This window comes from Larimichthys crocea, chromosome XXII, assembly GCF_000972845.2.
Source record: "Larimichthys crocea isolate SSNF chromosome XXII, L_crocea_2.0, whole genome shotgun sequence".
NCBI classification, from domain to species: domain Eukaryota; kingdom Metazoa; phylum Chordata; class Actinopteri; family Sciaenidae; genus Larimichthys; species Larimichthys crocea.
Window position 1 is genome coordinate 9,093,058 of NC_040032.1, and position 16,299 is coordinate 9,109,356.

At 45.9% G+C, this 16,299-nt stretch overlaps 2 protein-coding genes across 3 annotated transcripts in view; one reads left to right on the forward strand and one right to left on the reverse strand.

The window, feature by feature from the left end:
- slc25a35 (solute carrier family 25 member 35) overlaps window positions 1-4,310 on the reverse strand; it is a 34,468-nt gene extending 30,158 nt beyond the window's left edge. The window contains exons 1-4 of the mRNA XM_027273460.1: window positions 3,663-4,310; window positions 3,515-3,580; window positions 3,289-3,441; window positions 1,896-2,030 (exon numbers count right to left, since the gene is read on the reverse strand). Of these exons, the coding sequence (XP_027129261.1) occupies window positions 1,896-2,030; window positions 3,289-3,441; window positions 3,515-3,580; window positions 3,663-4,034 (726 nt within the window). The 5' untranslated portion in view covers window positions 4,035-4,310. The remainder of the gene's footprint in view (window positions 1-1,895; window positions 2,031-3,288; window positions 3,442-3,514; window positions 3,581-3,662) is intronic.
- A 3,621-nt stretch (window positions 4,311-7,931) lies between these two features.
- Window positions 7,932-13,590, forward strand: grk1b (G protein-coupled receptor kinase 1 b). 2 transcript variants are annotated; one of them, XM_019269446.2, is made up of 8 exons: window positions 7,932-9,085; window positions 10,137-10,849; window positions 11,412-11,539; window positions 11,660-11,817; window positions 12,248-12,331; window positions 12,418-12,542; window positions 12,633-12,834; window positions 12,926-13,590. In XM_019269446.2, exons 2-8 carry the CDS (start codon window positions 10,151-10,153, stop codon window positions 13,207-13,209), a joined length of 1,680 nt encoding a protein of 559 aa, XP_019124991.1. In that variant the 5' UTR covers window positions 7,932-9,085; window positions 10,137-10,150; the 3' UTR covers window positions 13,210-13,590. The 2 variants fall into 2 exon arrangements, with proteins under 2 accessions (XP_019124991.1, XP_019124992.1); XM_019269447.2 differs by having other exon boundaries at window positions 7,932-9,080.
- The last annotated feature ends 2,709 nt before the right edge of the window (window positions 13,591-16,299 follow it).

The following is a 16,299-nucleotide window of genomic DNA, read 5'->3' on the forward strand; positions in this document are numbered from 1 at the left end:
CACGCACTCCCTGTACGTCACATTCGTCATCGAGATCATCCGACATTCTGAACGGTATGGAGGTAGCGCGGCCAAGACCACGGCGGCCGGAGCCGTGGCCGGGGTGGTGGGGCGCGGTGATGGGGAGCCCCGTGTACCTGGTCGGTTCTCTGATTTCTTTGCACTGCCCCTTTAGGCGATCAGCTGTGACATTCAAGGTGATCTGTGTCCGTGAACAGGTTGAAGACTCACCTGCAGAGCCATTCACGTCGTGCATCGCGGTGGGACATCAGTACAAAACACCAGGTACAGGCGCGCGCGTCATGGTGCGTTTACGCACAGCTGTTGGAGTCCTCACGTGCTTTCTCTCCATGACAGGGGAGGTGCACGCGCTGACAGCCATCTACAGGCAGCATGGCCATTCTGGGATTGTGGAGGGGCTCCAGTGCTGCTGTGCCCAGGGTCAGCGTGGGGTCGGCCGCCCAGCTCTCCACTTCTCCTCCGCCAAGGAGCTCGTCATCGACCTCCAGGTCAGAACGTCTTACACTGACAGTTCCTCAGCAGGTTCTCAGCTCGCAGCCCTGAGGGGATCATCTGCAGTCCGAGGCCGAGTCAGGCTCACAAAAACATCATTGTGCCGGAGACAAAGCGTCTTCTGGCACAGAAATCCGACACCTCTCATCGGGCCCCTCCAAAAACACTCCGCTTCACAACCAGTAAACCAGTTTAGCTGCCATGCAGTGCTGCCTTCAGCTCCATCAGTGCACACAGTGTTTCCCAGACTCACCACTTTTCATTGGTCAGTGGGGTGGAGGTGGGTCCATGCACACCTCCAACACCTTTGTTTCGAGATGTTCAGAGTTCAGGAGCTGCTGCTGTCGTAAAATCGTCCGTTGTGTCTGCTCAGGCTCTAATAATAGACGCATGCTTCTGTTTCAGCAGCAGTTAAAATTAGAAGCTGCTGGCAGCCCGATGATGTGGTGGTGGGTGTGGTGTGTGGTGGTGGTGATCAGTCATTTCAGGAGGCAGACACGGTCAACAGTTTTAAGAGTAGACTGAAGACTTTCCTTTTTGATAGAGCTTATAGTTAGTGCTGACTCAGGTCATCCCTGTGATGCTGCCATAGGATTAGATGCTGGGGGACTGTGGTCTCGGTTCTCCACCTTTTTTCCCTGTTAAAGGTTTTCTTGTGTTGATCTGATTTGATTTGATTCTCGCTTCATCGCTCTGAAACCTGAAAAAAACAGACGTTTTCTTTGGCACCAGAACGCCTGACTCTCACCTCAGCTGTTTGGTTGAGTTCGGCTCAGGTCACATGTCAGCGAATCACTGCTGAGGTGAACTGTGTGTAATCAATCAGATCGAATCAGATCAGATTTTATTTGTACAGCACAAAGTCACAAGTCCATTTTCTCTGAGGCTTTACAATCTGTACAGGGAGTGACACCCTCTGTCCTTAGACCCTCGGTTCCAGTGAGGAAAAACTTGCCCACCAAAACCTTTAACAGGGAAAAAAGTGGAAGAAACCTCAGGAAGAGCCACAGAGGAGGGATCCCTCTCCCAGGACGGAACAGACGTGCAATGGATGTCACGTGTACAGAACACAATCAAACATAAACATATTGTACAATTACAATGACTGATAAAATGACAATGAATTACAATGAATGATAAAATGGACAATGAATTACAATGATGATAAAATGACAATGAATTACATGAATGATAAAATGACAATGAAATACAATGACTGATTAAAATGACAATGAATTTACAATGAATGATATAAAATGACAATGAATACCATGACACAGCGACAGAACCTCTGAACCGGCAGTGTCCAGTCTAACAGTGAACACAGCAACAGAACCTCTGAACCAGCAGTGTCCAGTCTAACAGTGTCTCTCTCTACATACCTTGCCCAGCTGATCCACGGGTTGGTTGTAGAGTCGCGTGCTCACAACGTCAAACGGCGTCATAGCCAGGACCACGACCACGCTGCTGATCATGCCGGCACTCAGAGCCACCAACCAGCTGTTCTTTGGGAACACCTGAAGAAGAAGAAGACAGAGACAACGTGGTGAGGCGAGTGAAGCTAAAACAGGACGGACACTTAAAGAGGAAGTTCAGGTATTGGACTGGTGTACGATACCGCACCTGGAGCGTCACAGAAGGCATTGTAATTCATTGTCATTTTATCAGTCATTGTACAATATGTTTGTGTTGATTTGTTCTGTACACTGACATCCATTGCACGTCTGTCCGTCCTGGGAGAGGGATCCCTCCTCTGTGGCTCTTCCTGAGGTTTCTTCCACCTTTTTTCCCTGTTAAAGGTTTTTGTGGGCAAGTTTTTCCTCACTGGAACCGAGGGTCTAAGGACAGAGGGTGTCACTCCCTGTACAGATTGTAAAGCCTCAGAGGAAAATGGACTTTGTGACTTTGGACTGTACAAATAAAATCTGATTTGATTCGATCTGATTGATTACACACAGTTCACCTCAGCAGTGATTCGCTGACATGTGACCTGAGCCGAACTCTGAACCAAACAGCTGATATGAGGAGAGTCAGGCGTTCTGGTGCCAAAGAAAACGTCTGTTTGTTTCAGGTTTCAGAGCGATGAAGCGAGAAATCAAATCAAATCAGATCAAATCGACACAAAAAAAAACCTTTAACAGGGAAAAAAGGTGGAGAGACCCCCTGCAGTCTAATCCTACGGCAGCATCACTAAGGGATGACCTGAGCCAGCACTAACTATAAGCTCTATCAAAGAGGAAAGTCTTCAGTCTACTCTTAAAACTGTTGACTGTGTCTGCCTCCTGAAATGACTGATACACCACCACCACCACCACCACCACCATCATCGGGCTGCCAGCAGCTTCTAATTTTAACTGCTGCTGAAACAGAAGCATGCGTCTATTATTAGAGCCTGAGCAGACACAACGGACGACTTTACGACAGCAGCAGCTCCTGAACTCTGAACATCTCGGAAACAAGAAGGTGTGTGGAGGTGTGAACGGACCCACCTCCACCCACTGACCAATGAAAAGTGGTGAAGTCTGGGAAACACTGCGTGCACTGATGGAGCTGAAGGCAGCACTGTCATGGCAGCTAAACTGGTTTACTGGTTGTGTAAGCGGAGTGTTTTTGGAGGGGCCCGATGAGAGGTGTCGGATTTCTGTGCCAGAAGACGCTTTGTCTCCGGCACAATGATGTTTTTGTGAGCCTGACTCGGCCTCGGACTGCAGATGATCCCCTCAGGGCTGCGAGCTGAGAACCTGCTGAGGAACTGTCAGTGTCAGACGTTCTGACCTGGAGGTCGATGACGAGCTCCTTGGCGGAGGAGAAGGTGGAGAGCTGGGCGGCCGACCCCACGCTGACCCTGGGCACAGCAGCACTGGAGCCCCTCCACAATCCCAGAATGCCATGCTGCCTGTAGATGGCTGTCAGCGCGTGCACCATCCCCTGTCATGGAGAGAAAGCACGTGAGGACTCCAAACAGCTGTGCGTAAACGCACCATGACGCGCGCGCCTGTACCTGGTGTTTGTACTGATGTCCCACCGCGATGCACGACGTGGACTGGCTCTGCAGGTGAGTCTTCACCTGTTCACGGACACAGATCACCTTGAAATGTCACAGCTGATCGCCTTAAAGGGGCAGTGCAAAGAAAATCAGAGATACCGACCAGGTACACGGGGCTCCCCATCACCGCGCCCACCACCCCGGCCACGGCTCCGGCCGCCGTGGTCTTGGCCGCGCTCACCCTCCCGTTCGTGTGGATGTATCCGGAGGACTCGATGATGGCGTACGAACCGAGCCGGACCCCGTTCATGAAGAACTGGTAGACCAGGCCGGGTGCGAGTCCCTTCTGCAGCCCGGACAGCCCGTCCACCTTCCCGATGGTGTAGAACGCGTGGAACACGTTGCGGTAATAGACCTGGTACGAGCCCCGGCTCTGGAGCTCTCCCTGCAGCTGCATTCGGGTTTTGACGACCTCCAGCGGGTTGGTGAACAGACACGCTCCGCACGCCGCCGCACCGCTCAGCACGAAATCCATCACGAACCGGGACCCGAACCAGAACCGGACCGGGACACGGAGGGACGGGGAGAGAGTCTAGACCTGCTGCGGGTCCGAGCCGTCAGTCATATCAGAGGCGTTTCCTCCCGCACATCGTGTTCACGCACAGTGTGTAACCCTGAGTTACATCAGCACACACACACACACACACACACACACACACACACACACACACGGGAGTACTTCAGGCACCCGCGGAAAGCTCGGAAATCTGAAACACGAACTGATGAATGATGAATTGTTACAGTCAGCATTATTATTAATATTGTTGGTTTATTTAACAGGAATGTTAATAAAGTTTATTTTAATTTAAGTTTATTTTAATAAAGATTATTTCTTCTTCTGTTTCATTCGTTTTATTAGTTGTTGTTTTTACAGATGATCAGGATTAATCAGCTTTCTTTTTTTCTTTTGTTTTTGTTTATTTACAGACTGAAATCAAAATAAAAATATTTGATAAATACACTGTGAAAAAAAAAAGACAAACTAACATGATGTATATATTTATATTTTATAACGACTAACTCGATTTTTCCCAGTTTGGTGTAAATAAAGTCACTTCCTCATTTTTACTTTCATTCTGACATTTTTCCATCAGTCGGAGAGTTTCTTTTAAAATCGGGTCTGAACCAATCAGCAGCCTCAGTGACTGATCAGATATTAGGAGGATTACGGTTACTGTTTTAACCGGCGCAGCTTTTCTAATCTTTATGGTAACAGATTAAATGAGTTTATATTAATGCCATGACTTACAGATCTCCCACACTCTCTCTGTCCCGTGAACGTCTCATCTTGGTGCCACTGCGTGGCTACGTACGTGACGTAAGCACTTCTCAGCCAATAAAAACACGTCATCATGCGTGGTGGATGTCAGAGATGATCTGATTGGACGAGAGCGGTTCCGCTTTACAGGCGTTCTACTGATCCTTACGTCAATGTTACGTTAATGTTACGTTAATGTTACGTTAATGTTACGCCACACACACACTGACTACACACACACACCGTGTGTGTGTGTGTGTGTGTGTGTGACGGAATTTTAGGAGTCTTCTCAGCCGTTACCATAGTAACCACCCGCTAACTTGAAGGAGAGGACATGAGGACAGATGTGAAGGAGAGGAGATGAGGACAGATGTGAAGGAGAGGAGATGAGGACAGATGTGAGGAGAGGAGATGAGGACATATGTGAACGGAAGAGGTGAATGAGGACAGATGTGAAGGAGAGGAGCTGATGGGGGGGGGGGGGGGGGGGGGGGTGGGGGGGGGGGGGGGGGGGGGGGGGGGGGGGGGGGGGGGGGGGGGTGCGAGTGAGCATAGATGGACGATGAAGGAGAGGAGATGAGGGACAGCTGTGAAGGAGAGGAGATGAGGACGATGTGAAGGAGAGGATGAGAGGACAGATGTGAAGGAGGAGGAGATAGGATCAGATGTGAGGATAGGCAGATGTAGATGAGGACAGAGTGAAGGAGAGGCAAGGATGAGGACAGATGTGAAGAGAGGAGGATGCTGGACAGATGTGAAGGAGAGGAGATGAGGACAGATTGAATGAGAGGAGATGGAGAGGACAGTGTGAAGGAGAGGAGATGACGGACAGATGTGAAGGAGAGGAGATGAGGACAGATGTGGAAGGAGAGGAGATAGGACAGATGTGAAGGAGAGTGATCTGCAGGACGCTGGCTGGCACAGTTCCAAAACAGTTGGACTTCACATCTCCTCCTTTCCTTTCCTAAAGGATGGCTCTGTGTCCTCTCTGAAGGAGATGAGAAGAAGTGACAGATTGAAGCTCCTTTCCCTTCAGTCGCAGAGGATCAAACAGCCTCATCATGGACGGACACGTGAAACACTCAGTGAGGTAAGCTTCTCTTTTATTACTGTTTATTCCTAAATAAATATTACAGGCAGCTCAGCGTCTGTGAAGCTGCTTTCTTTCTAATGTCCAGCAGGGGGCAGCTCCACTGGCTGCAACAATAAGGTCCATTTAGGGCTTTGTGATTGCAGGTCATTCTCATGAGTCCTCCAGGTCTAAGACAGTCTGCGGGGACGTCCTGGAGACTACATCCTGGGACTACGTCCAGGTTTCTAGACAGTTCTGCTGGGGACGTCACGGAGACTACGTGCCAGGTTTTTAGACAGTCTGCGGGGACGTCACGGAGACTATGTCCGGTTTAAACAGTCTGCAGGGACGCGCACAGAAGCTACGTCCAGGTTTTAGACAGCTGCGGGGCACTCACAGAGACTACGTCCAGGTTTTAGACAGTCTGCAAGGACGTCACGAGAGACTACGTCCAGGTTTTTAGACATCTGCGGGGACGTCAGGAGACTACGTCCAGGTTTTTAGGACGTCTGTGGGGACGTCCAGAGACTACGTCCAGTTTTAGACAGTCTGCGGGGACGTCACAGAGACTACGTCCAGTTTTTAGACAGTCTGCGGGGACGTCACAGAGACTACGTCCAGGTTTTAGACAGTCTGCGGGGACGTCACAGAGACTACGTCCAGGTTTTAGACAGTCTGTGGGGACGTCACAGACTACGTCCAGGTTTTAGACAGTCCTGCGGGGACGTCACGGAGACTACGTCCAGGTTTTAGACAGTCTGCGGGGACGTCCCAGACAACGTCCAGGTTTAGACAGTCTGTGGAGAGTCACAGAGACTACATAGTCCAGTTTAGACAGTCTGGTGGGGACGTCACGGAGACTACGTCCAGGTTTAGGACAGTCTGGCGGGGACGTCACGGGCGGACTACGTCCAGGTTTTGACAGTCAGTGGGGGACATAACGGAGACTAGCTCCAGTTTTTTAGGACAGTCACGGCGGGACTACGTCCAGGTTTTAGACAGTTGCGGGAGACGTACCTGGGAGACTATGTCCAGGTTTTAGACAGTCTGCGGGGACGTCACAGAGACTACGTCCAGGTTTTAGACAGTCTGCGGGGACGTCACTGAGACTACGTCCAGGGTTTAGACAGTCTGCGGGGACGTCTCAGAGACTAGTAGACAGCTGCCCCCTGTCGTTGAGGTGAGGTGTGTTCAGGCGGTCAGCAGGACGGCTCCATCAGTCCTAATCAGAGATTACAGTCTGAAGGAGAACACGGACTTCCGGGGCTGTTTTTAACCACATCTATGTTTAATCAGCACTTAGAGCTCGGCTTCACGAGGAGCACACACACATTTTGACGACTCCAGTGTGTGTGTGTGTGTGTGTGTGTGTGTGTGTGTGTGTGTAATGGGATTTCTTCTGCGTTTCACACTGAATTAATTAAACAGGAAAAGATTATCCAGTCACAAAACAGCGACGTGTCATTATCTAATCAAGACACTGGAGCGAGATAGAAATGATGCCGCGACAGTGACGCAGTTGAAACTCGGAGCGTGTTGGACCTGGATGAAATGTGCAGGTGATTTTTCAGAGCTGCAGAATAAACTCCTCGTCTGGGTGGGTGGGTTTGTTCTCTGTCACTGAGCTGGATTAGACTTTAACGCAAAATCTGTTTCACCTCTACCCCTTCAAATAGGATTTGTGCTCAGTGTCTTTTGAGCTTAAACGTTTCTAAATTAGACTTCATTTAATGTTTTGGTTCAAATGTTGAGTCACCACGTGCTGCTTCACCTTCATTCAAGTTCTTCCTTCCAAACATAAAACATCACACAGGAGGCCTGTCTGGACAGAAAAGACATTTTTATTGCTGATTATTGCAACTTTAAAGTTCATTACACCCAGATTATGGCAGCAGGTCAGATTTTAAATATCAAACGTAGAACACAAAGATCTGAAGCTGAACATGTTCATGCATCGACTCTCATTTTGATAGAAAACAAATAAAATGTGATTTTAAATGAAAGTTTTTAAACCTGCACACGTCGACACATTCTGCAGTATTTCACTTCATGTGCAGAACTCTTCATGCAAAGAGAAAAACTGGCGTGCAGGAGTTTCACATCCTCACAGGTCACGTGTGCAAAGACGTCCTATTATTCAAACAGTCAGCATGCTTTCATACGTGTGCAGTGTCTATGAAATACTGAACGCCTCGGCTTCGTCTCATTATGTGTTAATCTGCCTGTGCAGCCTTCACACTCTGAATTAAAGATTTCCAGCAGCGACGTTGATGCCGACAGCATCATAAATGATCATCAGACGCTCTGAGATCGACTCTTTCACATCGTTTCTGTCTCTTCTTCGTCTCCTCAGGCCTCCCATGAAATCCTCTCACCTGAAATCCACCCACACACACCTGCATCCAGCTCAGCACGTGCACGTACGAGTGCTTTACGATGAATATCATCAGTATTTTCAGGCTGAAAGATTATGTGAAGGCTTGCTGCAGGGTTGTGCTCTTAGACACCTGCAGGAGATAATCCACTTTGAATGTGCAGCCGGCCTCGAGCCGACAGGCTGTGCGGGTAAAAACTGTTTTTAGTTTGATATTTATGTCAGCCTTCATCACGCTGCACATGGAGGCTGGGACAAAGAGGTTACCAACAAGAGAAGTGTCACTGCGTCAGGGTGGAGGCTCACTGCTGCGTTTGTGTTTGTGAAACAATAAAAATGCATCAAGAGTTTCATCATCAGGACTCAAAGATCATCTTTTATAAGAGACGTGAAGCCAAACATTATTCTGTGTGGACCGATGCTTCCTGAGTTAGAACAGGACTCCTCATCAGTAATCAGTCCTGCTGCTGAGTTACACTAATAGCCTCTGCCAAGTTGCTCCTTCCAATAAGGTTAGGGTGTAATCCTCGCCAGCTAATGAACTACCAAGTAGGATTTCAGGTGCAGGGTAAACCTTGACCTGATGCTCCAAACCCTTTTCAACACAGCACACTGCAGGTACAACAGAAAGGTCGGCAACCCGAGGGACAGAAAGACAGAAAAGAAAGACAGAAAGAGTTGGAGACGCTGACGGAGAGGACGGAGATGATTTCTGTTTGTTGATGGAAGAACGAGGAGCAAAGAAGAGACGTCGGATGTTTCCTGGTTGGATTTAATTTACAGTCTTCAAGTCTTTATCTGACTCCGATACAAGAAAGTACGGTGAGTGCCGCTGTGTGAATATTAATGATGTTTTTCTTAATTAAAAAACAACTTTTTATTGATCAGCTGAAACCAAAATAAAAATATTACATGTCATCAATAAAGATAGTCTGATAAATTAAAAAACTAAAACTTAACCAGACCAAATGTCTTTATCTTCTGCACTCTGCTCTCTTTATATTCACCTGATATATGAACTTCTTTTAAATTTACAGAGAGCTGAAATAACGTTTAATCACCGTCCATCCATTTTCTGTCACCACTTATCCACTTATCAGGCTGAGATCCTCATGTGTGTTTAAAATGTAGCTTAATTAACGAGCAGGTCAAGTCATCTTTATGGAAATCTGTGGTATCAACAGTCAGTGTTAATTGGATTATGTAGTCAGGAAAGCACCTACTCAGCCACCAGTATCACTTTCAGTACTACATGTACCAGGTCAAGACCAAGCAGCTTATACACAGGAAACATACCCAGAGAAAGACTTCCTGTGTTGCAGAGAGATGTATTTTTATACAGAATAATGTGAATCTGCACAGCTGAATACATCCACGATCCATGATGTTTGTGCTCTTGCATGTCTCCTCAGTTTTTAAACCGAGAACCCATAAACTGCACGTTCAAATCAACACAAATCAGGCCACAAAATTAACATTTCTTCTTTTTACAATCAACATTTCAACCTGCAGAATCGATGATACACGTTGAGGAAGTGAGAGGCCGCTCAGTGTGTTAGATAATCCTCCAGCCCTGCGTGAGTGTGTGTGCACATGCAAGCTTAATTTCATGGCCCGTCTGAAGCATCCCTGCAGTGACTGTTTCTGAACAGCAGGGTGCAGCATATCCCATGCCACAGCTCCGTTCCTGCTCCGCCTTCAGGAGATTCTTATAGAAGTCACAACAGCTGCTAAAAATAATGAAAAAAGTTCAAACTGCAACTGACAGATGAAGAAGCAACATTAAGATTAAATATGGCAGCAGATTTCATCAATGATTTTGTGTTTAAAGAGACTCTGTCATGATCAGATCTTCTTCTTTTGTGTGTGCCAGACAAAGGTGCAGCCATGGACCTCGGTGGTTTGGAAACGGTGGTGGCAAACTCTGCCTACGTCTCAGCCCGCGGCAGCGTCGATGGCACGGCGGCGGCCGCCATGCGTGACAAGAAGATGCGAGCCAAGCTGAATCTTCCACACATCAGAAATTGCGAACACATGAAGTCGTCTATAGACACGACCTTCGACACCATGTGTATCAAACAGCCCATTGGCAAGCGCCTCTTCCGACAGTATTTAGAGAGCGACCCGGCCCACAAAACCGCTGCAGAGCTGTGGAAAGACTTTGAAGACTACAACATATGCCAAGAGAAGGACAGAGTTCAGAGGGCCCAAAAAATTGTCAATAAATACTATGAGTCAGCTTCAAAGAATTTCTGCAGCTTCCTGGAGGAGAAGGCCGTCGCTCGAGTTAAGGAAGACTTCAAGAACGTCCGCGGTGACCTGTTCAAAGAGAGCGAGCAGCAGCTGCTCAAACACCTGGAGAAGAAGGCCGTCGACGGCTTCAAGGACAGCATGTACTTCCTGCGTTTTGTTCAGTTCAAATCGCTGGAGAGCCAGCCCGTTGATGAAGAATGGTTCATCGACTTCAGGGTCCTGGGTAAAGGAGGTTTTGGGGAAGTCTTTGCATGTCAGGCGAAGGCAACGGGCAAAATGTACGCCAACAAGAAGCTGGAGAAAAAGAGGCTGAAGAAACGCAAAGGATACGAGGTAACGTCCCGCACGCAGCCTCTCATGGTGCCGGTCCAAAACAGTAACAACGCACGGGGTGAGGTTTAGTTTCTATCACAGCGGCTCCTCACAAAGCAGCCTCAAACACAAACACTGGACTGACGCCCACAGCCTGGCATCAGAGCAACGCCGCGACGAGCCAACACTTCTGTCATCAAGTCATAAAGACAGTTCAAGTTAGATCCAATAAAAACAGAACAATAAAAAACACAAACCAAAAGTTCTGCAAGTCAGTTGCATGTGTTGTCCTCTTAAATACAGATCTAGCTTCAGATGCACGATTTAGGTTCATAATGCATAAATGTAAAGGTATAACTCATTGCATCTCGCAGTATGAGCAGAGGTCTTCATGTGCTATGGAGAGCCAACAGCCTGCAGGTTTTTAACTAATTCACATGGTTAACATCTTCTAAAATCACCTGCACAGGTAACGCAGACCCTGCAGACTGAGGGCTCATCATGGCACACAGGTGTGTGATTGTTGACATAGCTTCCTGATTTTGTCGGACTAATCCTGTTCTGATGTTTGATTCACGTTCAGGGAGCGATCGTGGAGAAGCGCATCCTTGCAAAAGTTCACAGTCGCTTCATCGTGTCGCTGGCTTACGCCTTCCAGACCAAGACTGACCTCTGCCTAGTTATGACCATCATGAATGGTGGAGATCTCAGGTGATTCACACAAACACACAGACGAACATCTCCACATGCTGGTTAGTGCACGCTCCTCTCTGCTAATAAACCTCACAGCTGACACACAGAGTCTTTACATCCCACCTTTGTGTTTCACAGGTTTCACATGTATAACGTGGACGAGAAGAATCCTGGTTTTAATGAGAATCGAGCTTGTTTCTACACATGTCAGATCATCTGTGGGCTCGAGCATCTTCACCAGCACAGGATCATCTACAGAGACCTGAAACCAGAGAACGTGCTGCTGGATGACGCAGGTGAGCGACCCAACGCATCCACAAGTCACAAATCAAGGATATATATGATACAGAAGATAAAAGTCAAGTTCTAGAAGATATAAATAAAATCTACAACCTGTTTTTAAAATGAAAAGAAGCACTCACCAGTTCAGACATGATGGAAACATTTTATAAACAGAAACTATATGTTGAATCGACAGACGGATTCTGATCCTGAATTTCGAATCTTTGAGCTGGAACATGAATTGTGCATCGATATGACCACGTAAAGATGCTCAGAAGGCTTATAGCTTAAACATTTAAGTTCATTAAAGAATATTTTAAGTTTAATAATTTTATCAACCAGTTCTAGTTGACGTTACTGAGGGCCAACATCAGCCAATAACATCGAGCAAACGGTGTCATGATCAGTTTGTTTTCTGATCTAATGGAAGTGTTTCTCCCTCAGGACACGTCCGTCTGTCAGATTTGGGTCTCGCTGTTGAACTCCCGCCAGGAAAAGACAAAACGACCGGATACGCTGGAACTCCAGGTGCATGAACGAGTCCAACATTTTAAGACAAATCTGGCTCTAGTGGAGAAAACATGTCGTCATCATGTCTCTATGTATGAATACAGGTTTCATGGCTCCAGAGCTGCTCCAGAAGAAACTGTACGACTACACGGTGGACTACTTTACTCTGGGAGTCACCCTGTTTGAGATGATCGCCGCGAAAGGCCCCTTCAGAGTGCGAGGAGAGAAGGTACGAACCACATCAGGTGACTTTCATCTACCCGTTTGTTCGCGTTTGTGTCGTCAGATCATACAAACGAAACGTTTTTCCCGCCTTCAGGTGGAGCACGAGGAGGTAGCTCGCAGAATCATCAACGATCCGGTTTCATACACACCAAACTTCAGCAAAGAGTGCAAGGACATTTGTGAAGGGCTGATGCACAAGGATCCGGAGAAACGCCTCGGGTTTAAGAATAACACCTGTGACGAGCTCAAGAACCAGCCCTTCTTCAAGGAGATCAACTGGGGCCGCCTGGAAGCAGGTAGGCGACGTCCGTAGAAAGCATCGTGAATGATTCAATGATTCAGCGAGACATGAAAACAATAACTAAACGTGTTTCTGTTTCTGTTTAGGTATGCTACCTCCACCGTTTGTCCCCAATCCTCGGACGGTCTACGCCAAAGATATTGACGACGTGGGCGCCTTCAGCACGATCAAAGGCATCGTCCTGGACAACAAGGACACAGAGTTCTATGCTGACTTCGCTTCTGGCAACGTCCCGATCCCCTGGCAGGAGGAGATGATCGAGACGGGCGTGTTCGGAGAGCTGAACATCTGGGGACAGGACGGCAAGCTGCCCAACGACCTCGACCCGAACTACGTGGAAAGCAAAGGTGGAGGATGTGTGATCCTCTGAGTCCCAGAGAGGAGCTGAAGATGAATATCTGCTGAGATTAAACACATTTAGACTCATCTGGTGCCACTGTATTCATTTGTAAAATAGTATTTGTTGTGTATTTACATATTCATATATATTAATATTATTATTATGTACTTATATTGTAATATTTATAGCATTAAAATGGCATCATTACATATTTTAAATATTATGAAAATGTAAATAATAAGGACTGTTTGGTTAGTAATAACTGAAAAAATGATATTGTATAGAGACACATGCAGTGTTTATGTAAAATAAATGAAGAGGAGCCGCTACACTGACACTGTAATATGATGTAATTATTCTTTATTTATTTATTATGTGTTTAAATTGTTATAATTGTAGCATATTATCGTAGATTAGAGATTAGAAGAGTTGAAAGCAATCAATAAAATCTTGCAAAGCAGAAAAATACGTGTTGAGTCTGTTTGAAACGCCGACTGAGTAAAAAGAACGGACGTAGTCTCCGTGACTCGTCTTCTGCTTCTTCCTCCTCCACACTAAGATGCAGATCATCACATCCACGCTCTTAATCCTGCATAACTTTAAGTCTTAATATAATGTGAACAGGTGAGTTGTATATAAGTTCACCAAAACTGTTTTTTGTACCAGGCTGTAAACATGTTTATTTCTGCTGTGAAGTTGGACATTTGGACATGGGGACTTATGGAGACTGACTCACTTCTGGAGCCAGCCTCAAGTGGACGTTAGAGGAACTGCAGGTTTTTTGGTCACGGAGGTTGATGATTGGTTTGTAGGTTTGTTTGAAGTTATTTTACATTTATTGATGCAAAAAGACTCAAAAATGCTGAAAGTAAAAAAAACATATTTTTATATATTGATCAATAAATTTCCCTGCACAGATTATTATCAATCATTATCGATCGATTAATTGATTTTTCGAGGAGGACTTTGTTGGAAAATTTAGTGAAATTTACAGTTGAACATGCAGTCTGAATTATTCCTACATTAAAAATACAAATGAGGAGACACATTAAAGTAAACTTGTTGTATTATCATGTTAATAAGACACAGCTTTAATTTAAAGTTTTAATTTGTTACTATAAACCCGTTAAAAACAATCAAACTTTTATGTCATATATAGATAAAAGCGATGTGGAGGCTGTGATCAAACCAAACATACGTGTTTATTTAAAGCGTGTCTGTGTTTGACGTCACATTTCAGATAAATGATTAAACCAGATCGAACTTTAAAAGTTAATCTTAAATTAACACTGAGTGGAATTCAGCCATAAAACTGAACGTGGGATTAAATGTAATAATTAAACGCATTAAACCACACGTCTTAAAGATGTTAATCTGAAGGACGAAAACTGAGTTTAAAATTTAAATTTATAAACATTCATGAAAAGAAAATAACATTTAATTATTCATTAATTATTCATATATTTATTTATTTTATTGGTGAAATGATGTGACGTAATTAAAAGACGTCCAGGTGACATTAAACAGTTCATGTATGTGAGGATATGATAAGAGTCGAGTCTGTTAGCAACACAAAGGAAAAGGATATAGTGCTGATATAATAATGACAGTATAATGATAAAGCAGGATAATAAACACACTATACCATCATTACAGTTTACATCAGGCAGGTTAACAGATTTCTAATAACAGAGATCACGATGCATTCATAATTAATCAGCTCAACAGATTAAACAAAAGATTATTGAAGCTCGTGTACAGAAGATCAACTGAAGACAGACGGAGAGTTTAAATTTCATTTTAAGGATTTACTCCGACCTCAGCTTTGAAAAAAGAAAAAGTCTTATCAGGCTCAGCTCAGGATCTGATCCGTCCTTAGTTTAATCTATGAAGGGATCGTAAAACCTGGACGTAGTCTCTGTGACGTCCCCGTAGACTGTCTAAAACCTGGACGTAGTCTCCGTGACGTCCCCGCAGATTGTCTTAAACCTGGACGTAGTCTCCGTGACGTCCCCGAAGACTCTAAACCTGGACGTAGTCTCCGTGACGTCGCACGCAGACTGTCTATAACCTGGACGTAGTCTCTGTGACGTCCCCGCAGACTGTCTAAAACCTGGACGTAGTCTCTGTGACGTCCCCGCAGACTGTCTAAACCTGGACGTAGTCTCCGTGACGTCCCCGCAGACTGTCTAAACCTGGACGTAGTCTCCGTGACGTCCCCGCAGACTGTCTAAAACCTGGACGTAGTCTCCGTGACTCCCACGCAGACTGTCTTAACCTGGACGTAGTCTCCGTGACGTCCCCGCAACTGTTAAAACCTGGACGTAGTCCGCCCGTGACGTCCACGCAGAACTGTCCTAAAACTTGGACGTAGTCTCTCCGTGACGTCCCCGCAGACTGTCTAAAACCTGGACGTAGTCTCTGTGATGTCCCACAGACTGTCTAAAACCTGGACGTAGTCCTCGTGAGTCCCACAGACTGTCTAAAACCTGGGACGTACTCCGTGACGTCCCCACAGACTGTCTAAAACTTGGATGTAGTCTCTGAGACAGCAACTCTGTAATAATTCGCCACACAAGTCAATGCGTTTTTAACTGCTCTGTGTGTGTGTGTGGTGTGTGTGTGTGTGTGTCCTTCGATCATATTGATTTATTAGAGCATATTGAAGCAGTGACTCCACCGAAACTCGGTTACACAGAGTCCACAAATAATGACTCAAAGTTTACAAACACCACGTTATTTAAGAGCTTGAACTGAGCGAGCATTACAGAGCGACGCGTGAATCAGCGTCTAAATTTAGCTGAGAGACACAAAGGTTTGTTCACTTCAGTCACATCTGACATGACAGATAAAATCACTTATGGACATCACTGATCATTTTATCATCAGGTTTTAGTGTTCTGTATTCACTGCCTCACACACTGCAAGAAGGATTAGTTTGAATCAGTTATAATATATATATATTGTATAATACTAATACTCCTCTAACGTACAACTGAGGCTGGCTCCAGAAGTGAGTCGGTCTCCATAAGTCCCCATATCCAAATGTCCAACTTCACAGCAGAAATAAACATGTTTACAGCCTGGTACAAAAAACAGTTTGGGTCTCTTGTAGCTAAT